At 41.2% G+C, this 23,956-nt stretch overlaps 2 protein-coding genes across 2 annotated transcripts in view; both read right to left on the minus strand.

The window, feature by feature from the left end:
* LOC116317386 (potassium voltage-gated channel subfamily KQT member 2-like) overlaps positions 1-4,442 on the minus strand; it is a 33,490-nt gene extending 29,048 nt beyond the window's left edge. Inside the window, exon 1 of the mRNA XM_031736130.2 lies at positions 4,144-4,442. Within this exon, the coding sequence (XP_031591990.1) occupies positions 4,144-4,442 (299 nt within the window). The remainder of the gene's footprint in view (positions 1-4,143) is intronic.
* A 1,571-nt stretch (positions 4,443-6,013) lies between these two features.
* prex1 (phosphatidylinositol-3,4,5-trisphosphate-dependent Rac exchange factor 1) overlaps positions 6,014-23,956 on the minus strand; it is a 78,816-nt gene continuing 60,873 nt past the window's right edge. The window contains exons 26-40 of the mRNA XM_031736108.2: positions 23,181-23,399; positions 19,472-19,560; positions 18,815-18,897; positions 18,029-18,119; positions 17,796-17,924; positions 17,658-17,699; positions 16,660-16,877; positions 16,078-16,180; positions 13,975-14,118; positions 12,510-12,624; positions 11,878-11,944; positions 10,930-11,105; positions 10,608-10,710; positions 8,261-8,328; positions 6,014-8,136 (exon numbers count right to left, since the gene is read on the minus strand). Coding sequence (XP_031591968.1) covers positions 8,094-8,136; positions 8,261-8,328; positions 10,608-10,710; positions 10,930-11,105; positions 11,878-11,944; positions 12,510-12,624; positions 13,975-14,118; positions 16,078-16,180; positions 16,660-16,877; positions 17,658-17,699; positions 17,796-17,924; positions 18,029-18,119; positions 18,815-18,897; positions 19,472-19,560; positions 23,181-23,399 — 1,690 coding nt within the window. The 3' untranslated portion in view covers positions 6,014-8,093. The remainder of the gene's footprint in view (positions 8,137-8,260; positions 8,329-10,607; positions 10,711-10,929; positions 11,106-11,877; positions 11,945-12,509; positions 12,625-13,974; positions 14,119-16,077; positions 16,181-16,659; positions 16,878-17,657; positions 17,700-17,795; positions 17,925-18,028; positions 18,120-18,814; positions 18,898-19,471; positions 19,561-23,180; positions 23,400-23,956) is intronic.

Here is a 23,956-nt window from a genome sequence, read left to right on the forward strand (position 1 = left end):
TGTTCTCTCAAGAGGCAAACATGGGCCTCTACCTGCTTGAAATAGCTCAGTGCTGAGTTTTCCCTTCATGGCGGGTCTGAACGCACCTCATCAAACACAAAACCCTCTGCTTAGCACATCACACCAGTGCATACCCCTTCTTATACAGACTATATATAGAAAACATTTTTCTGCTTTAAGCTTCTCATCTGATCAGTTCTCTCATGTGTTAGATTTTCCAAAGCCTGATAATATAACCAAGATGAGATGAAGGAGGGAAACTGAACTGAGCTGAATGAAGTTCAGGAGTTCCATCTCAGTTCTTCACTATAAGTAACTCTTTTCATATATAAGTACTATTGTCATCCATTATAATACAGAGATATCAGCTATAGGCACTTAACAGGAAATAGTTTATAGAAAAACACTTTGCTACAATACTCAGTTGACGTGTCTTTCAAGAAAAGTTGCTTTATGGTGTAATGTGTCATAGCTGTCATCATAACAGATTAAGTTCTTGTAGTTTTTGTTGAATGGCAGCCACTGTGGCCAAAGGCGACACCAGCAGAATGATGACATATGCTGAAACGTAAAGAGAGAGCAGCTCACATGCTGACTCAAAACTACGCTCAGTGTCGGAGGAGTATTTATCTGAATTCTCTCAGTGTTAGAAACCACATGTTATCTGGTAATTCAGCAAGAAATAGGACAAAGAAATGGAACATCTCAGCCTGCTTTGCGATATTTAACTGGACTATGTTTTTAATAATAGTGCCAACAACAGATATAAAACTGATAGGGCCGGGGCATACATACTGCTGTTTTGAATGAGCTCTTTTTGCAACAACCTGTAAACCTTTTGTGAATGGGCCGGGCTGAGGAAGTCTGACGATGTGGTTCTCTGTGAGAAAATGGTGGAATGCTCTCCCCCGGTTGGGGAAGAAAGGCTGCCTCCAGTGATAATGGGCAAAGAATATAGGTTACCATAGTCTTGCTTAAATAAGCAACAGATTTTATGGAAAACGGAAATTCTTGCCTAAATGCTGCTATCCAAACAGGGCCATCCGTGCAAGTCTACAACTCTGTTCAACACAGATGACAGCTTTTGCATGCTGATAACAAACAGGATGTTCCGCCTCCTTTTTAAACAGGAGGACACACTCTCCATGATTTCCAAAAGTAACGTTTTTTAAAGAAAATAGAACAGTTTTGCGTGTTGCCTCATTTCAGAGAAGGCATTTCTGGATCTTGTTTACATGTTTTCCTTCTTCCCATTGTAAATGTTTAGCCTGCATGTGTGGATAATACCAACAATCTTTGCCATCACTTTCCAATAAAAAACCTGCACCCTTGCAAAGCGGTCATGATCAAGTGAGGCTGCACTGAAAAATCTTCTAAATGTGTTTAATTGAGTAAGCCTGCATTTTAAGTGTTGTTTAGAATAGTATATAGGACACACTCAACCCAACTAGGACTTGGGCTTCTACTTTATCACAGACCCCTCATCTTTTAAGAGACCACACAATCACATCTCAGCAGCTTGTCAGCCAGCATCTGTCTGCTGCTTTCCTTGCATTATTACCAGATCAGCATAATAATGGAATACCACGTCGTGTCCTTAGGTTGTCTCTCACAATAACCAAAGAATAATTATTTTTTTGTTTTTTGTGCTTATTGCCTTTTAGTCATTTTGTTGCCTTTTAGTCAGTCCACTGTTTTTGCAGTCTTTTTTTTTTTGGTAATATTCTACTCTGGTGAACAACTGAGACATTTAGTCATCTTATAGCTGCAGAGGGTGTTCAAGTATCTCACACAGCTGGTTCTTTCTGCAAGAGGACACACTATAATCAGGCTCCTGCAGAAGCCAAATGGCTGAAGATAACAGAAAGCTCAGCACTGCATCTGATCGGGAATACGCCTTGGCTTTGTGGAAATTGTTACAGGCTGCAGAGAACTGGCTTTACGTTACTGTCTCAATAGCATTAAGCCTATTGAAAACACCTTTTGTAGCAGAATTTGTGCCAAGAAAGAACTGAGACAAGATGAATTTTGTACAACAGCAAAGATTTAATCCCACAGGGATCCATGACTGTAGATCACTGTGTCTCTTTCCCTTATCTAATGTTGGACCAAAAGTGATGGAGAAAGGCTGGCCTTGGTCTCAGACAGCCAGAAACATAAAGGGAGAAAGAGAGAGAGAGGACCCAAAGCAGCAAGCCCAAGAGTATTCTGGCTATACAGTACTCATGTTCCACATATTGATTATTCACGCACATTACAACTGAGGCCACTGAACACAACACCTGACTAACATTTCCAGAGAAACCCCATCAAAAAAAAAAGAAAGCTGCTAGCATACCTTGTAGTACTGCTTCATTCAAGGCAACTGTTACTTCATGCCAAATGCATTTTCCACTGGAGAAGGGATAAGGAACAGACCGAACCGGGTGTGGAAAGAGCTGACTGTCATCACATGATTGTTTTATAAATCAGCAAGGTGGAAAGGCAAGAGCTGGGAGATTAAATGAAGTGTGGTGACTATGAATAATGCATAGAACAGACAAATGGAATAAAGGGCAGACATGTGGTGACTCTGTGTGGCTTCTTTGGCTGGTGCGTATTTGTGTCTGTTGATCAAGGTCACGTGTCCTAGCACCTCATTCCACCTGGATTTCATTCCATTACAGCCGGGTTCCTCAGGACTCTACAACTTTCTGGAGGATTCTGATTTTAGACAACACACATGTTTACTGACCCTTTTCTAACTAGGCTGTCTGGCGTAGCTTGGCTACTAAAACACATCATGTCTGCGTGCACTAGATTCAGCCACAGAGCTCGCACCGCTTCCTAAGAGCAGCAATGAAGAGCATCTAAAAAAAAGGCATAACAACTGGAGACTTGGCTGCTGTAGTATTCGGTTAATATTTCAGAAGTACCCAGAGGGCTCTGTGTGAGTGCGTGTGGTTTCACATTAGAGCACAGGCTTACTTCTGGGCATCCAGCTGTGTCTGGGGATTCGATATGCTGTGCACAGTGAATTCCTCAATGCTGTGGCTACTTCATCTCCTCACTACTAAGCATGCAGCACCACTGAACTGGAAGGAGTCAGACACAGCTGGAAGAGGGGTCTTCAAAACACAGGTGACACACCTTTTCATTTGAAGAATGTGTTTGTGAAGGGAACATACTGTAATCATTTCATCTCATTAGTATGTTATACATAACACACTGGAGTGGGTCCACGCAGAAAAGCATTTGACTAATGTCTGCTGTATTAAACAGGAAGTCTGCATCACGACATGGACTTCATGCGATTATGAGGCAGGGAGGCGATGAATAAATTATTTCGGTTGCGTTATGAGAAATGTAAGATCAGAGACTGGGTATCCTGGGAGTCTACTGAATAGATTCTGACTATTTTTTCAATCTTTCATCTTCCAGGTTGGCAGACAGAAACTGCTGCAGCACCACTTCAGTATGAAAGCATCATGTGATCGTACCCTAAAACACTGTTATCCTTTGTGATTTCATGCTCACTAGAGATTACAGATCGTGAGGCCTCATATCGATCATGGCATCTCTGGGGGTCTGACATTAACTCTTTATGTTCTACCCAAACCTCACTTAACCTAACAGACAAGGAAAACAACAGCAAAGCACCATGTTCCAGCTGCAAGAAGTCAACAGACTGTCTGAGCTCTCCCTAAACGCTCGCACACATGCATGTTAGCAGAGTCCACATCACTGTGCGGAGTCAGACTGCAGCGTCTACTAGGAGCTGTCCACGGAGCACGGTGCTGAAAGCTGCCGCAACGTATGGTAACTCCAGTCAATGAAGACCAACCGTATGTGAACGTGGGCACATGTTAAACACTAACTGCAAGCATCGTGGACATGTTAAAGTCTTCCAAAATGACACTCTGACGTAAGCATGAGTTGCAAAAGCCAACAATAAAGAGTTGGAGCAGGAGTTATGGAGGTGAAGTGACTCCTCTCGTGTGATAAGGCTCTAGCAGTTCGGCAGCAGGACCGCATTTAACCCTTTATTGCGTCGCACGATCATTATCAGTAATGCAGAACGAGACACCCGATCTGCAAAACTCCACAGCATCTTTCCTAATCCAAGGCACGGCAACTGTGGCAGAAGCCCAAAACTGCACTTACACATAAGCGTGGTAGATGAACGCCCATCCCCGCGGTCTTTCCAGCGCATTGTAGAGAAAATTCTGTAGTTTCCGATAGCTGGCGTTTTTCTTCGACGGCCTCGGTCTTCCTGCGGAGATGCTGGACCTCGGTCTGCAGAGGATGCTGCTCCGCTTGGTGCTTTCCGAGCCCGCAATGAGCAGTGCCCCATCCCTGCTGGATTCCGGAGCTCCCGGGTCCAAACCCACAAACCCGACTTTGTGCTTCTTCTCTCCGGCTTGAGTTGGGTAAACCCCGCCGTTGAGAGATTTCTGCACCATTCTAAAGTCGAGACGACTCTGAGGAGGAGTTGTCCGTGCCCTTGCCGCGGGGATGCATCACCGGTGCTGAGGGGTGTGTGCTGGTGGTGAATGCAGTCGGTGTCGGTCCCTCTAGAAAAAACAATTGCAATAAGCATGCGAGACTGCACCGTGTATGCTTTTACCTTAGCCCCTTCCGGCCATCTGACACACAGCAGGGAGGGAAATGCACATGGATTTCATTTCGTTGGTGACCAGCGATTTAAAAGCGTTCTTCAATCATCTTATTGCCAGAAATGCTCTTAATCGAATTACATTAATGAATTAAGGCCAAGTTCAAGCGTCAGCTTTCTTCCAGTGCTCTCTTTAAACAATCCTTGGGTTTCAACTAACTTGGGAGGGTGGGGAAGTCCATTACTATGATATGTCCGAAAGAATCGTGTTAGTTTTAAGAATCCGGCGTAAGATAACCTGCCATCTTCACCACTTAACTCCAACACGGGAGGAACTGCAGGAAAGGGTTTAAATGGATTACGCACTCTCATGTAATATTCATGCGTGAAGCTTCTTCACTCGGGGTAATGGACACCGCAAACTATGTCAGGCTATGCCTCGAGGTTTGTGTTCCCTCGACAGAAATACACATGCAGCCTGAGAAGGTATCAACAACGGCCAAGACAGAAGACAAAGAAATGGAGCATCCCAGCCTGCTTTGCGCACACTCCAGCGTGAAACAATGTAGACCAGTTTGCATCCACCTGAAAGTGAATGACGCGCTCACAGTGATGACAGTAGTAGAACGGCAACAGTTTCAAAATAATGCAAAGCCTATATTCAATTTAAAATAGTGCACAATATTGAAAACAACAATTTTTAAATACCAGTAAATGCAATTAATGCGGTGCCATGCAGCTGTAATGTGTGCAGAATGTTGCTCAATATAAGACTTTCCCTGAATGTCAGCAGAGTTTTTTCTATGACCTGCATGTTTGTTTCAGCTTTAATAGCGCCTTTACACATGACACGTCCACTTATCATCATGGCTGCAGGCTTTCGCTTTTGTGCACTAACACCGCTGAGTGGTCCCTGTGCTCTTTAACGCAATTGATGCAAAGAACCTCTCCCTATCGTTAATTCTCAACCACTGCTTTTCTGAGATACTCACTTGTACTCGTTTATGTTACTGGGCTGTTGTAGTTGTGCTTTTTAGCATTAAACGGCCTTGCCAGTCTTTTGTTACCATGTCAGAACTTTTTTCACCTCAAGCATTTCTTATGTTGTCGCTGTTGTTTTCAGTTAACTATAAGAGTTAAATGATTTGCAGATTACTGGATCTTTTGTTTTAATTTAAATGACACCAGATCATATGCACTATGACATCAAGCACAAATATGAGAATGAGTAAGATGAAAAAAGAAACCATCACAATGGTCACTCCCAGTATTACTTAGTCACAGCTTGCTGTCATGGTGTGAAAGCATAAAGACGTAATCATCTTTTTGACTCATGCAAACTTACACAGAGCACATACATGAGCATACATAAGGTCACTGTAAAGAAGAAAGGGTTAAAGAAACAAACAAACATCAAAATGAAAATAAAATATCCCGAAGGACATCCCAGCCGCCACTGGATCAGCCAACAGTACTGCTGCGCTGAAAAGTTTGTCGTACTGAGAACATTTTATTCACTAGCTTGTTAAGATTCCATTTACAATGATAATTTTTAGAAAGTTTCAACAACAACAACAAAAATCCTTTTTACAGTTATTTGCAAGCAACAAAAAATTGCAGGTAAAGTATATACAATAATGAAACATTAGAATAATGTAAATACATGTGTAATCAGTGACATGTATGTCCTGCTACACCAACATGCTGCAATCATTAGCTAATTTGAACCAGTAGCACAGTTAAGACCAGGTTATGATAACTAACGCTGCACTGGGAGTTTTATCATATTTACAGTGCTCGAGTTAAGAGCAACGTTTGATAAAGAAAACTAAAACAATGCAAATAGCCATGGGTTTTATATGCCAACTGATGGATGTCAATTTGTGTTGGTAATGCTACTGCCAAGGGATGTGTAGGGACTATTCCAACATGAACCAAATAAAAAAAAATAAAAAGATCACATGACCTGCTGTAATGTCAAGTGAGGTCCTTGAAATCCATGTCAAACCTTTTTTAACAGTCAGAAACAAGTTGTCAGTGAGGTTACAGTTAAAAAAGAGAATCAGGTTCCCTTTAAATGCACAGTTAAACATACAAAAAGGTTTTATATACTATATTATTTCCATAAAAAATAATCCAGTTTAATTTATAGCAACTCTCTGCTTTAATTCTCTACACGACCTCACTCTCCCTCCCTCTGACACTGCTACAGCTTGTATGTACAAAATAATAATAATAAAATGGTCAGTAAACTAATGTTACTGGGTTTTTTCAGTCATCAAACAGTCCCTTTGTTCACATCACCAGCAAACTGCATACAGTACTTTTTTCTAACACTGAATGGACCAATTTTTGTGCTTCTTTTAATACCTACAGTTAACACAATCGTTTCAAGACAACATAAAAGCCAATTTAAAAAAACAAAAAACAAAAGGTGTCTTAGTTAAGTGAAGGTAATCCTTCAACTAGAAGACTTGAATTAATATATTAATAATTTAACAGTATCCTGATAACTTGGCTGCTTATTGAGAAACAGCCTTGTATAGTTTCTTCCTTTGTCCTGATTCTGATTAGCTAGCTTCAGTACATCCATCCCTTGCACTCCCTGAAGATTAATGTAACACATAAATAAAAATGAAATACACCAGAGCAGTTACATCCAAAAGACGGCATGCCATTGGTCCTTTAAATACTGTTCAATGCGTAGGCTGGAATGCTTTTAGATTCTTTTAATACCCGATATAGTATAAGTAGGCGATAAAACGCTCCTTCTTGGACACAATAAATAACTATCCTTCATATAGTGCAGTAATACAGTACTCACACTAAACCTACAGTAATTGCACAGTAACCACATGCAGCAATCCCACCCCACCCCCATGCCATCTTCATCTGCCCCTCAATCCCTACTTTCATTTCTCTGTCTAATCTTTAACTTTCTGCATCTTATATGAATTACAGGGCATTCAAGTATTCTACTTCACTCGGGGTCCACACATTGAGCCCTGGGGAACGCCAGCCTGAACAGAGAAACAAGCAACTCTCTGGATTTTGCAGTCCAAGGCAAAATGAAATGTCTGCATTTAGGATGACAGTCAGCTACAGGTAGTTTGGTTAATCCAGTTAATAATACAAGCTCAACTGTGAGAATAACCACTGTGGACATTGTCTTTATGGGGCCTCCTCATTTTTCGTATTGTTGTGAATATTTTGAACCGGTTGTTAAGTCGACATGGTTTGGAAAGCGAGCCAACAGAATAATGCTTCTATATGGTTAGCTCCAGTAAAATAATACATAACTAGTCCTGAGACTCAGATTGCATCAGTCTCACTGTAGGTGCTCTGAAGACTCTAGTGGTATCCACGCCGGAATGATCCCTGTGTAAGCGGGGCAATGGGGAGAGGCAAAGGTTTTCTACTGCCAGTGTCTCTATGCTCCTGTCATCATCAGTTCCTCATTCACCCTCTCTGTGATGACTTTGCTGAAGTGACAGTATCCTTAGAGGTCTCCATCTGAGGGTGGCAAACATAGCTTGAAGAGCCTGTTTAAAAAAAAAGAAAAGAAGCAAAACTTCAAATGAGGGGAATCCACCCAGATTACATATAAACAGTGCAATTATCTGAAAGGCATGGCTTGAGGTGCCTAGAGATGGTTTCATTCAGTACCTTGGAGCTGATGGAGGCATCTGGTCCATTACCTTGAGATTTTTAGCAGACAGCTCAACTCTTGCCCCCTGGTAAGAGAGAAAATATATAAGCTAAAAGCTCAACATAACAGACTGCTTGACTACCATTAACAGATTAAACACAGAAAGCAACAAACAAACAAAATGCAATATGAAAAATTAATAACAGTAAAATATGAAAAACAGAAGTGCTAATTGCTGACAAATAATGTAAAGTTGGGTTTAGAACTGCTCATTACTGTTCTATAATATACTACAGCATGCTCTTAAATGTCCAGCAAAGGGAGCTACATAGGATTTCTGATCCAGGGTGTTCACGCATCAACTCAATTCACCTGAGCTTTGTTGCCCATTTACATAAGTCCTAAAAGATGGTATTTCAAACTAACAAAATAATCTATAAATATTTCTCGTTTGGTTGTTTTTATAATTACCTCCACCAAGGTTTTTGGTAGCGTTTGCATACTTGTGCGTAATTCTGTCTATAAACACAATAGCTCAAAAAGTTATGAATGAATTCTGATAAAACTTTGTAGGGGTGTAGAGTGACGACCATTAAGAGTTCCTTTCACTGGAACAATATTGAAAACAACAATTTTTAAATGCCAGTAAATGCAATTAATGCGGTGCCATGCAGCTGCAATGTGTGCAGAATGTTGCTCAATATAAGACCTTCCCTGAATGTCAGCAGAGTCTTTTCCATGACCTGCATGTTTGTTTCAGCTTTAATAGCGCCTTTACACATGACACGTCCACTTATCATCATGGCTGCAGGCTTTCGCTTTTGTGCACTAACACTGCTGAGTGGTCCCTGTGCTCTTTAGCGCAATTGATGCAAAGAACCTCTCCCTATCGTTAATTCTCAACCACTGCTTTTCTGAGATACTCACTTGTACTCGTTTATGTTACTGGGCTGTTGTAGTTGTGCTTTTTAGCAATAAATGTCTTTGCCAGTCTTTTGTTGCCATGTCAGAACTTTTTTCACCTTAAACTAACTAACTGGAACTGGGGCCAAGCCCAACTCCTGAAAAACAACCCCACAACATTATCCCCCCTCCACCAAACTCTACACTTGGCACAATGCAGTCAAGTACCATCCTCCTGTCAACCGCCAAACTTAGGCTCGTCCATCAGATCGCCAGATGAAGAAGCGTGATTCATCACACACCACATTCCAGTGGCAGCGTACTTTACATGGATCTGACTGGATCTGATGCTTTGCATTAGGCTATGTGATGTAAGGCTTGGAAGCAACTGCTTAGCCATGGAAACCCATTACATGAAGCTCTCTATGCACTATTCTTGTGCTAATCTTAAGGCCACATGAAGTTTGGAGGTCTGTAGAAAATTTGCAGAAAGTTGGTGACGTGTTCACAATATTTCCCTCAGCATCCGCTGACCTGTGATGTTACAAGGACTACAACTTCATAGCTGACTTGCAGTCATTTTGAATGACTTCTGCTTTGTTATAATACTCTTTAATAATAACGGCTGTCTGTGAAATATTAGCAAGGACATTTCACGACTGGACTTGTTGCACTGGTGCCATCCCATCACGGTACCACACTGGAATTCACTGAGCTCCTGAGAGCAAGCCATTCTTTCACACACTTTTGTAGAAGTAGTCTGCATGTCTACCGGCATGATTTTATACACCTGTGGCCATGGAAGTGATTGGAACACCCAAATTCAATAATTTGGATGGGTGAGTTAATACTTTGGGCAATATAGTGTATATGGGGATTCTAAATATCACGTTACTTTGGACCTCTGACCTCTTCCTCAAGCTCAAACAAGGTCAAACCTTGATTCTCAGTATCACATTGTAAGTATGACATTCAAATATCATGCCACATTTGACCTCTGAGCTCACTTTTACATTTCACTAATCTGCCTTTCTTTCAGGTCGGCCCCAAAATATGTTATATCTTTAGAGAAAGTGTTGTCAAGAGAAAAAATGAGCTGCCTAGTTAGTTAAAAATATACTGTAGTAAAATATTATCTAAGAAGCTCAGGTTATTCATGTCCAGATATTTACAAATCAGTACCTATTATGCCTTACGTACTGCTACATTGTGCTTTTGTAATCCAAACAAACACCTGTCACACTACTGTCCAACAAACTTCTTAAAGTGTAAAAAGAACAATGAAAACAAGATACAAAAAAATGCAACACTGTTTCCTTAAAAGTAAATAGTGCCCAGAGAGTGAGCTGCCTTGTCGAAGGATTGTGCTCTCCAAGTTTTTCTTGTTTTATATAATAAAATAGTTGACCCATATTTTATAGTCTTGATTTTAATAGGACTGAGATCTTCTTAAAGGTTTACCTGTTTACGCATTATGTCCATGGTCTGCATGATGCAGCGCGGCATGAGGCCATGGTTCCTGGCTAGGATCATTGCCTGCTCCAGTGTCACAGTCAGAGTACATCTGCAAAGAACATGAAGGCCAGTGATTAACAGTGTGTGTTCCTCTGCAATAAACCCAAAAATGAAGTAAAATGAATTTGAATGGCGAGGTTAGGATGAGTTTGTGAGGTTCCAATGGGGCATGTCATTGACTCTGCGCTGTGTTATTTTTATGCAGTCTGACAGTCCAGTGAGACAACAAAAGCAGCATAATAATTCTGTGGTGTGGTGCCACACTGACCTCTGCATCCCTGTGCCACACATGGTGATGTGGCAGGCTCCCAGGCGGTTACACAGCTCAGAGGACACACACAGCACGCTAACACCTGACTGGTGGCCTTGGGCATTCGGGCGCATGTTGATGTACGACTGCATTAGCCGACAAAGGTCGTCCAGCGTGTTGAGGGGTCTCAGCAGCTACGGGGAGGCGGGAGGAAGTAAAGGTCAGGGAAGGTTAGCCATTAAATGCACTGCTAACAAGATGATTCACTAACTCATCACAAAAGACATCACCTTAACAAGCCGCTTAGACGACTGTTGACTTTTTAAAACGCTTTCAAACCAAGCGAATTAAAAAGTCTCTTACCAAGACAAAAAAATGTATTGAAGTGAACAGAACACTCCAAAATAATATAATTATATTCATGTGAAATATTTTAAAACATGGGACTAGTAGAGTAACTGACTTGTAAGATGGAGAACAGAAATGGGGAGAAAACAACCATCAAATACAACACAAGAACGTCTAAATCTGCAGTCTTTCTCTTGAAAGACAGCGAAAACCTGACGACAAAACTTTCTATATTAAAACTATGATCTATTCAGTTTTAATTACTGCAATCTATTTCAACTACAGTCAGTGTGGGGCACTAGAAGTTCAAATGGACACCATCTATAATTGCTGGGGTTAGTTGGAGTTAACGGGGAGGGTCTTGACAAGCTATGGAGGAGTTTCCGGTGGAGGGAATGACACACCAGTTCATCTTACTTTGGAAATGCTTGGTTGAAGGTCTCTAACTTCAAGGCCCAGTATCTGTGCTTGCATTTATATTCAGTCACAACAATATATATATATATAAAAAAATTGACTTTTGTTACAATAACAAGACAGATGCTACATATGAAAAGAGTTTAAAAAACCTTTAAAAACAGCAATTGGAAATACATGTTAGGATAAGTATATATTTACCTGGTCTATCTTCATTGCTGTGGTGTTGGAGTCTGTAGGGAGATTTGACTTCTCCAAATAGAAAGCTCTGTGAGGAGAGAAGGATTACATTCTCAGTTTTTTAAACGGGTTGGAAAAATTACCGATTTGCATCCTGTGACTCACTTTTGTTGGAGAGCTGACTCATCTAGCATCTACAGATTTTGCAACTACTAAACTAAGTATTTCATCATTTATTAATGCCGCATTGTTGAATCACTTTCTGGGAATTAGTGTGCACATATCAGCGACCACACACGATGTAAAAACACTGGTATATCATAGATATAGCACATCTTCAACCATAAACCGTTAACCTTCAAGAGTTAATATTTTTATTGTGCTACACATGTTACTACTTGAGAACAGTACCACAGTCATTTTGCTGTATATGCAGCAAAATCCTGTTCGTTCATGTGGGAACTGTTCAAGGACTCCTCTGGATACATGATTAAGTTCTGCCCTTGAAAGCTTTACTTTCACATATGTAATATACAAAGTGCAGTTTCTGCTTGTTATGCAACACCGAAGGGTGAACTCTCCCGTTGAGGTGATACACATCTTCAGTGCTAGGAAAGCCAGTGAAGAGCGGTAGTGAAGAGTAAAACAGGTACCTGAGTCTGCGGTAGTAGGCCTTGACTTTCTCCAGTGAAACAGCATTAGTGCGCTGCTGGAACTCCTCCATGGCAACGCAGTCCTGCTGGGACGCTCCCTCTGGACGCTCCAAAGCTGGAAAAATAGAAGCCACATAGTTAGATCTATGAATATTTAGAGAATGACACACGTTTTATAACACTGCCTCTGTGCACCACCACAGTAGAACTCAAACCAAACAGTCCACATATGACTCAAGTGCAGACTTCCAACTATAATTCAAGGGATTCAGTTTAGGAATTGCAGCCCTTTTATACAGTCTCTCATTTTCAGGCTCAAAAGCAATTAAGTTAACTAACAATTTTAAAGATAAGGACTGTATTTAATAACTGGATAAATGGTTTTTATTTTTTATTTTTGGTGTCAGAGCATACATTATTTTTCTAAATGTACCAGACTGTTCGTTTGTCCAACCCTGACGATTTGGTATTTACTTAATATGGAGTAACAACAGAGCAGGTCACACATGGAAAAAAGCTAAGCCAGTCAACTGTCCAGTTACTTTCATGTAGGAAATAGAGAACTATGCATAAATTCAGATATTTTTGTTCGTCTCATGTCATTGATCTAAAACCCTGACTGTAGTTTAACACACTGAATCACATTTATCTGAACTTCCTATCCTCAATCGAAAACCCTCACTGCTTCAAAACTGATCAATTACCCTAAACATAGATGTAAACCCACCATTTACTAAACCTGACCGCCTCTGACTGACTTTGACATTTAATAACCCTTTGACTTTAACTTTATGTAACGTTTGTGTGTGAGTGTGCATATATGTGACAAAAATATATCCTCACTATCTATCTACCTACCTACCTACCTACATACCTACATACATACATACATACATACATACATACATATCACTGTGCTTCCCCATAGGCTGCAGTCAAGACTCTTTTCCAGTAGGTGGCGATGTTCATCTGCAAATCTGCACTACTAAATGTTTTGGAGCACTGTTGTATTCGGAAATACACGGTAAACAATATGGGGTCTCTCATGAGATTAATGATCCGATGAGGACTTGTGCATGGAAAATTAGCAGCTAACTGGCAGACTGCTATAATGCTTTACTTTCATACTAGGCTGACTAAGACTCAAGGAGCGCTAAAGTGAGTGTTTTAAATGGTCAATACAAGGCTTCAGTCTAACTTAATAAAATCAAATAAAGTTCTAAGGAAACGCACATGTGTAAGAGGCTGAAAGGCTGCATGGTGCATTGAGTGTTTTTAATGATCCAAGGCTATATGTATAATGTATATAAGTGAATTTGTGCCTGATGCATTGTATGATTTGTTGCTTGTTCCACAGTAAAAGGTTTTGAGTAGATACTCGGACCACGTGGCTCTACTTGCCAGCGTTACGTCATGTTTTACTAGCTGAACTACACCCTGGAATTATGTTCTTTGCCTTTCTTACCTCTGGTGAACAGGACAGTGTGGAGTTTGAGGCTGCCTCCATTCTGCAGCCGACTGGGGAGCTCATTGAAGTGACAGCTGTCCAGGTAAAGGGTGACCCTCAGGGCATGCCTGGTGCCCTCCACCTGGTAACACACTGGTGTGTCTGCAACAAGCATACAGAGATGAGGGAGAAGTTGAAAAAACAAAACAAAAAAGGCGTAGGCGTGCCCTTCTTCAAAATGAAAACGTGCAAAGTGTGTTGCATTACATTTTAATACATTTAGATATTGTGTACTAAAATGTAATGCTGCATATGTCTAGCAAACACATATTCAGAATTCATTAATAGCTGGGTGTTAAATCAAAAGCTAAAAGAAAAACTTAGAAGTGGCTCAGTTACACTAGAGTCAAATAGGACAGTAACCTCACTGAAGATTGAATTTATTGAATTATTTGATTTATTTTCGGGGGGTTTTCATTTGGTGACTGATTCCAAGTTCTCATGGCAGCTAGCTGCTAACACTGTCAACCTCTGGGCGACCACTTTTGATCACAAGGCAGTTGCACAGGGAGGTGGGAGGCAACTGGTCTCCAACCAGTTGCAGTCTGACTCACACTGGCTGCAGTCACTTTCACACAGATGAGTGGAGGTTTGCAAATAACTGCATTCTAATTTATAAACACAGACAGACTGCCAGATCCATGTGCAGGACAAATAAACAGAGGTACCTGATTTCTCTATTTACCCTTTAAATTGCATCAATATCTGGCACATTTTTAAAAATTGTACTTTGAAAGAAATTGTGATGAATCTATAAAAAAATATAAGACAAGTAATCATTTATAAATCTGAAGCTGACTTGTGCTCAATTCTCCTAACCTTTTTTAGAAGTGATACATGAGCACTTGTCAGAAAATAGAAAAAAATGACCTTTGCTGCGTGACCTCTGGGGTCAGTCCTTTTTTCTAGAGAACCTACCAAGCAATAACCTTGTGGAATTGGCTGTGATCCTTTCAAGGTCCTTCAGACTCTGTGGTGCTTAAACGTCTGTAACTTACATATACCTCATCCCTCTGAAAATGCTGTTAGCAAATCAATAGTGTCCAATGGACTCTGACGCCAAAAACCATCTACCTGCACTGCAGCAGTCTGAGCTGATGTCAGCAAAGAAGCTTGGTTAACATTAACATTTTTAATAGCAAACTGTACCAGACTGGCCTGTAAAGTATATCTATCCCCACATACCTGCCATACATAAGGAATACAATACTAATGACCGATAGCAATACATTAGTGCATGCACTGAGTGATGTTTTTGTGTAAAATATATGCAAGTGTGCACAAAATATTTTCTCCAGCCAAGCATGAACACTGAATAGCAAATTCCTGCTTCATCCACAGATTTTCCTTTTAAAATGGGAAGTGCACGTTGCGCTTTTCCTTTGAGCAGCAATCTCTGCTGGCCACATTGAGGCTGTTGAAAAGAGGAGCAATTCACGATGCAGTCATCCTTTGTATCTTTGACTTTAAGGGTTTCCGGTAACCCGGAGCACCTTCAGTGAATGCAGATACCAAGCTTATTAAAGCCACAAATGCACCCAGTTATGTAAAGATGTTCACAAAGCCCACTCTGAACAACCTGGTTGCATCCTCAGCTGAAACTACAGCACTACACTGTAATAAATGCTTGGACCCTTTGGTGAACTGGCAGGAGAAAGCTTACTATTGTCATGCTTCAAAGCAATATTACTCCAATATATCGCATACTGCAATTTGTGTTTGTAATTGTTTTTATATTATAGGGGTGTTTATGTGACATATGTCATGTGTCTCTCAGCAGCATTAAAGATTAAAAGAGGCGACCTTGATATCTGAAATGCTCTGCCCTTGTTTAAGGTGATTTATGGAGTCACCACAGATCTGTCTGACTTCCTTTTCAGCGGCTCTTCATGGAAAAGAAAATGAAATCTGCAGTGGCATAATGGCAATTTTACCCTCAGCAGCAACCACGCATCCACACAATAGAAGTTCATTCAGAATTGGTGAAACCATACAGCTGCTCATTAACGCCAGTGTGCTTTGAATGAGGCAAGTCAGTCTTTGTTGATGGGAGTCTCTTACTTGCTACTAGACACTCATCCTCCAGTTGCCTGAAGAACACAGTGACTTTGTCCAAATCCGACAGGGCCGCCTTGGTGTCCTCCAGCATGGTCCGCTCCTCTTTCTGCCCGAGGAGAGAAAGAAAGCTCAGAAGTCGCACCAGAGTAAGAGTTTGGGTAGTTGTGGAGACAGCTGTGCGGCTACAAAGTCATACAGACTTCAGAGTATTTGATTCAGAAAGACTAAAAAAAAACAAAAAAACAATAAACAGGAGCAAAAGCAAAAGATTTTGGTGTCCGTTTATAACTGCAACAGGAAAGTTATTATTTAAAATTTACACCAAACTATGAACCCTGTTGTTTTTTTCCCCTAACAGGTAAATAAGCTATTTTCGGCTGCTTCCTCATTCACCACAGCAGGAAGCGTTGGATATTTGATTTGGCAGATTTTTACATTAGATGCCCTCACTGAGGCAATCCTCAGTGAGGGCCTCCTCCCAGGCTCGAATTGAGCATCTTTGGGTTTAGTAGGCAAATGTGCAAACCACAACGCTATGTAGCCAACTTTCTAAGAACCAAGCAAAAATACAAAACTTGTCCTCACCAAGTGTGGAGCCAGTGTGGACTGGAAGTGCAGCAAAATACCAATGGCGGATATCTGCTCTAGCCACTTGCGGCTGGTTTCCTTGCCGTCTTCTTGGTACTCGCCGGCATTGTTGAAGCGAGAACGCAGTGCAGTCAGCACCTGCTCGGCTAGTGTGCACAGAGCGGCCGTCGCCGCCTGGCAGAAGATCACGTCCCTTCGCAGCTGCAGAGATGTGTCTGGTATTGGTAGGGGAGAAAGAAAGGAATGTCAGTGACACAGAGAGTTCAGGGGGCACGCGACTAAAGACTTATGAGGAGTTGAAGTGGGTGAAAAAAAGCAGTGACAACAAAGAAGACAACATAAAACAACATCTGTTGCAGAAAAAGGAAGATCACTGTAACGGAGAGGATAAGGTATCCCAGTCTTACTGTAACCTCTCTTATTACATATCCTGAACTTACTCTAATGCTTACAGTTGATTCTATTGGCTTGAATACCATGAGAGGATATCTGCCATTAACTAATGCCATATGTCACTGGAGAAAGTTCAGACTAGAGTATGTTGTGCTCTGACACCAGTCTTCATTCCAGCACATCTGAATATCATCTTTTTGACAAAAATGATGTAAAACTGATTTAATGATTTGTATGATTTGATTGCACTGGAAATGTGTTCATTACTTTCTAAATAAACCTACATAAATATACATATGTATGTATGGGATCCTTAAAATGAGGTTTTAAAGATTTGCAGAATTCCTGATGTGAATCTGGCTGTAAGTTCATATGATGGATGATCTCATATGCAAAGAGCTGTTAGAATAATTTCAAATGCTCCTGTTTTGAGACCTTTCTGGCTGCTTCAGACCTGAGTTCTGCTGGGCGACTGCACAGTCCACCTCTTCTGTTAACTTCATGGAAAATTAGAACTGGGTTCAACCTAGTCTGATTATCTGCTGCTGAGCTGAACTGAATATAAACTGATTTTCTCTTCTACCGGTGACATGCTGCTCTACCTGTGCACTTGAGCAGAGCCAGGAGGATCTGGTTCTTTCCATCTATAAAGGAAGAAGAAAAAACAAGATGGAGTGAGAGATTGTAACTGTATATGAACACGTGGCATGTATGCGTGCACGCATGTGTTTTCTACTAACCATCCACAAATCTCTGTAGGCTCTCCACCAGGGTTTTGATGGAGGTGGGCAGGTTCCAAGGGTCTTCCTGGATGTTCTTATGGATAACGTAACGACAGCGAACAGTCCAGTCTTCGGTTTGGCGAAACTCTGTTCATGTTAAACCAGAGAATTTGTAAGCCTGTGCGCCAGCTCTCTGACAGAACCGTAGTGACACCTCTCGACTGTGCTTACACACACAAACAAATCTGTACCTGGCTGGCTGTGGTCAGAATAAAAGTGCTTGGTCTCCTCGCAGGCCTTGGTCATGATGGGTCCTTTGAGCAGACTGTTGATTGACTCAACCTGCGTGCAGGAATAAAAGCATGCACACACTCAGTTAATGAAGCCAGTTTTCCTTCTAGTTCACTGCCTCAGACTCCACACACCTTTCATTCTTTTGTAACTACCGCTTTTATTTCTGCGTCGCTCAAGCGCAAACACACAAGCTCACACACAGAACTTTGCAGTAACTTCTGGCAAAGGTTTTCCAGAATTAACAACAACAAGGCTTGTGTTAGCAGGCCCCCTGAGCTGCTGTTTACATGTGCAAAGAACTACTGCAGCCAAAGTAGCTGTGCCCCTATCACCCCCCAACTATGCGAGCAGGGAATCAAAGGACATCGAGAAGAGATGAAACGACGGACGTATGTCTTCAACTTAGTTCATGTATCAGTAAAAGCTTGTGCGTGTTCAAGGAGACAGAGTGGAGAACAGAGAAAGAAAGGAAGTCATGAGATGAGAGAGAAAGCCAGAATCCCGAACAGAGGACAGCAAGCCGCATGAGGTAACTCAGCCCAGATGCCGACTGATTACTATCACAGTGATCTGTTCCAAATGGTTAATGCTGACATGTGTGTTCCCTTTTTCTTCATCTTTAACTTCTACATCTAGTGGCTGAGTTTAAAGTCTGTTTAAAAACTAGGGTTAGGCCAGGGCTTAGGCAAAAAATTCCAAGTTAATCAGGAATTACCTATTCCAAACTCAACAGTCGAACTAACCTGGTTGAAAAGGTGCTCGAGGCAGCCGTGCAGCTTGTCCTGTTTGTCAGAGGGAATCCTCATGTCGCACGGCAGCTCGTCCCCTAGTTGACAGAAAAAACAAATAGCTGATGAGAGGCAATGATCACACTTTCTACAACAAGTATTAATTTTTATTTGACCATCTGGGCTTATTAAAACACACTTCTCTCCATCTGTCACTGCAAAATCTGACCTGAGCATCATATTAGACCGAACGAAGGCTAATAAATTATTACAACGCAACATCTCAGCGGGAGCTGTTCATGACTTAACGCTGATAAAAAACAAAGCAATAAATAGCAGTGGACACATACTTGGCTCGCTGCACATTATTGTGGCTTTAAATGAAATGCTGCTTCTATAATATCCAGCCACAGTCACCTCCAAGTTATATCTAGAGGATTTCTGTGTCTTGGGAAAACATGAGGTAGCACAGAGTAAATCACGAGACGGCTGCCACAGATTTATTCTTACGGAAATATCCTTTATTTCTTGTTTTTAAGCTGTCTTTTCATTCCAACATCGGATCTGATCTGATCAGTGTGTCGTGTAAAATTCAATGTGGAGGAGAGCCAAAACATTAAATACACCTTGTTTATTTACACATGCACAGATCAGCTAAAAGCCGTGTATTACCTGATCCCATCTCATCACTCCCCAGGTAAGAGCTGTTACTTCGCACACTGGTGTAGGACAGGACGGAGTCTCTGTTGCTGTTGCATTCACTGTAACAATGAGCACACACACACACACACACACACACACACACACACACACACACACACACACACACACACACACACACACACACACACACACACACACACACACACACAAGTAGCACCCAGTTAAAAAGCATTAGTGAAAAAAAGGGCTCATTCCGTTCTTAAACCACAGAGAGGATTTGGAAAGCTGCATCTAGTAATTATGCTGCCAAATAATCCTTGTGATTGTAAATGCCTTTTCTGATTTACAGTATATGAAACCAAAGGTAATTAAACACTTCTCACAACAACAACAACTGCTGCTGCTGCCTTACACAGAGCTGCATTCAGTAAAACTGTAGCTATATCAGATTCCCAAATAAATCGGATATAATTCGCGTGTGCATAAAATGGAGCTCTCCACTTTACAGAGACACTTTTATGAACAACTTCTTTTCCTACTTTTCACGCTTAGTTGGGACTGTATGCCTTTCTTCATTTGTTGGTGTGCGGAGACAATTTCAGCCTTAGCGGGGCAGTTCTGCAAAATGACTTGACTGGTATTTATAGTCATACATCGATGTGATTCACCATGATTACCGGGAGCAAGTGGAAGATTTATGTGGCTCAAATTATACATGGCTTTAAGTGAGCACGCTTGCAGTCCCCCTCAGAGAAGTTCAGAATGATTCACAAGCTGAATTACCATGACAAATGGCCTACGAGCGACTACGACCTACAAAACACCATCACTGGCTTTGTGTTGGTTTACTATTATCTGGGCTGGCAGGGTGACAAAGTGGGGGGAGTGGAGCCTGGATATCACCTGCTGGGTTATTCTGTGGTGTCCAATGTATGTAAATTTGTGCTGTTGGGATGGTGGGGGTGGCTACCGTAGAGGTGCTACAACGATAACTTGGCTTGAATTCTCCGCTGGCTTCTCATAAATTTGTGCAAAAACAATATCACATACTTACAGTAAAATGATATATGTTCCTCTCTTTATACTGTATTATTCCCCTTTTCTATTCGTTATAGGGAGCTGCATTTCCTCACTGAATTCAGAGGCATGCACACAAACTTGGCTTCTGCCTTTGTCTCACACACACAAACACACACATGGATAGAAAAGGTGACATCCAATTTAGCTTCACACATCTCCTGCCAACAGTGTGAGTACCACTGCGATAATTAACCTGTCCGCAGTAATGGGTCTGGCCTTCCCTTAAAAGCAAACGCACCTCTGCACACAGCTCTCATAGTCTCACTTACATTAAATTATATACAAGATGATATCTTCTCAGCTGTTAATACAGGTTGGGTGATAGTGAACAACTCATTAGCAACTTCTTCTGACATTCCTACTTAAACTGTAGCCATTTGTTATACGCTGTTTATGTGCTATTCAATACAATTTTTTTAAAGGCTTAAAATATGCTAATAATGTCAGCATATCCACTAAAACAGCTTGAATGATTATATTGTTCCATAATCCAATAGACGCTGAATATATTTTTATCACATTTCCTAGAAAAGATACATATTATAGGTGATGTTCAGGCTTATCTACCTCTGAGCTACCTGAAAAAGTAGATTGGAGAAATTTTAGATAGAAAAAATAAAATCTGGACTCAGACAGGGAAGGGATTCAGTGGCTAAGATGAGTATTTTGCTAGTATGTGTCTGGGTTCACTTCTCCCCATTAAAGAGGAGTTCTAGTGCAGATCAGTACACTTTATCCTGCAATCAAACATCCACTTCTGATGGATGATGCTCTCATCCACACAGCGCTCACTGTGGATTACCACATCTCAGTCTAAATGCTCACCTACAGCTCTCTCCACCACCATCATCACGTGTAAGCAATATGTAGCAGCACCTTACTACGAAGAAAGGTCTGAACACGACCACACACACACACTAGAGAAGCAGCGATTTATGGGAGACACAATATATCAGAGTTCGGAACAAACACTAGTTTCTTCGTGTATTTTTTCACCCCAGTCCTCTTTGCATTTTTTTGGTGTTGACCCTGTGTGTATGTGTGTGTGTGTGTGTGTGTGTGTGTGTGTGTGTGTGTGTGTGTGTGTGTGTGTGTGTGTGTGTGTGTGTGTGTGTGTGTGTGCGTGCGTGCGTGCGTAAAAGTCACTCTCCCCTGTCCTTCCTCTAACATTGCGTCTGTCACAGGCTGCGCTTGGCCATTGACCTCCAGCTGTTGAGTTCTACTGTGGTCTGTCACCACCTCAGGCTTTACTGCCTGATTCTCTCAGCTGGACAAAAACTTAAAAAAAAAAAAAAAAGCACCACCCACATGTGAAACACATAAGCACTTTTCATCACATGCAAAATTTTACAAGTGGGATGATTCATCCACATTCACTAAGCAGCTTTGTACAGCTACCTTGACCAGAGTACTTTTTTCCTACTTGGCCTCAAAAAACCCTGAGTAAACAGCTCTGTGTGCAAGTGTGAGTGCATGAGCGTGTGTTTATACCACACACAGAAGAGCCGACATTTTCCTATACATTTTATTACGATGAGGTAGCTGCATTTCACATGACGTGGCCAGGCTTTAATGACAGAGCGGGTGAGGAGGCCGCGCCCCAAACATTTCGCTTTATTATACACCAGCCCACCGCACTGACAACCAATAACTATATCTTAGTGGGTGGTGGAGGGTGGGGCTCAGTGGCTCTCTGTTCAGTGAACACACACACACACTCCTTCTCAAAAAAAAAAATCATCTGAATGAACTTGCAACAAGCAAATGACATAACCAGATTCAACCAGAGCATTTTGAAGCCATTTTTAGCCCTGCATCTCAGTTAAAATGGCAACATCTGGAATGAATTATAGCCTCCAAAGGGGGGAAATGAGAAGCATTATAGGTTTGTGGAGTAAAGTGGGAGTCTGAGAGTGCTGTTTTTGTTTTTTAAGAGTTGTTTTTAACCTGTGATGCTGCTATAACAGATGAATGAATAAAGGACGAATTAAATGAAAATATTACTTTAAATAATTAAGGTCAAAGTGTTTCAAGTTATATATTTGAGTTATATATAAGCTACTCAGGTCTCAAATTGTAGCAGGGTCTCTCGAGGTAAATACCACTTTAAATCATATCATGCTGACTTGCAAGAGAAATATACAGAAAAAGTGAAGGTATACTCTAATATGCCAGTTTGAAATCAAGAGCAAGATAAAAAGTTTTTAGGATTTAGTCCAGTCGTGTTTTCTAATGTGAAAGTAAATCCCATTTTTCCCAGCATCTTTGATAGACAGTGCAGTTTGCTCCCTAAGCATATCCAGCATATCCTGTTTCCATAGACTAATAAGCCAGCAGGGCCTTCTTCTTCATCACCATCATCTTGAGCATTGTCCTGAACATTGGGAATTTCTGTCAATTTAAGACGATTTTGCTGAACTGACCCTAGTTACCAACTCCAGGCCAATGAAACTCATTTGGGGTCTTCAACCTAAGCCTGTGTAGCTGGAGCTTTATCTAATGTGTCTTATCAGCGCCTTGTTATTACCTTTTCAGGTGCTTTTTGGATAATGTGTGTTTAAGGCTTCCATGCCAGGTTACATTGTAACATAAACCTGTTCTCTTTGATTCATTAGCTGCATATTCAGTAAGCAGTCACCTGTAGGAGTCCCTGTAGCTCATTGTGTCATGGCCGGAGTCCTCCTGGTCCTCCTCGTTCACTTTAAAGCAGACTCGTTTAGTGCCGCCCTGCTCCACTTTGTCCTGGTCACATCCATCCTCACAGGGGACCAGGGAGGGTGGCTGATTTTCCTCGTCGATTGGAGGCTCTCCGCCCTCTCCTTGGAGCTGTGTAGGCTCGGTGATGGATGACAACAGCCTAGAGAAAAAAATATAAACAAATATATCTGAAAACAACAAAATATAGATATTACTCTTTACCTCAGAGACATTCTCTACATATCTTAAGCATATAGCATATATCATAATTTATATATGCTATACATTTGTGCTATGTTTTTATCATAGTCAGAGCTTTAATACAACTTGATGCATAGTCATTTATATTCAAATTAAAGTCTTCATGTCAAGACACTGTTATGCTTACATTTCTAATACAATACACAATGCATGCATCCATAACTAAAACATACACATGTATTCATTCAAATTGTCACACCCCTTCCTCAGCACAGACACACAATATGTGTCTCTTTCTCTTGATGTTATCCTGGCCTCACTCCCTGTTCCTGTACTGGGCCTGGCCCATAAATATTTTGGGCCTGAAGAATGTTCCTTTTGTAAATCCTCAGCTTTATACAAGGCAGAGGGAGGACAGACAAAGACAGGCTGCTGTGGGGATAACAGCTTTTCACGCAGAGATCTCTGAATGTCAGCGTGAAGGTTACGAAAATAGCCTACTCAAAAACAGTAGTG

Source organism: Oreochromis aureus, linkage group 20, assembly GCF_013358895.1.
Source record: "Oreochromis aureus strain Israel breed Guangdong linkage group 20, ZZ_aureus, whole genome shotgun sequence".
Lineage (NCBI taxonomy): Eukaryota > Metazoa > Chordata > Actinopteri > Cichliformes > Cichlidae > Oreochromis > Oreochromis aureus.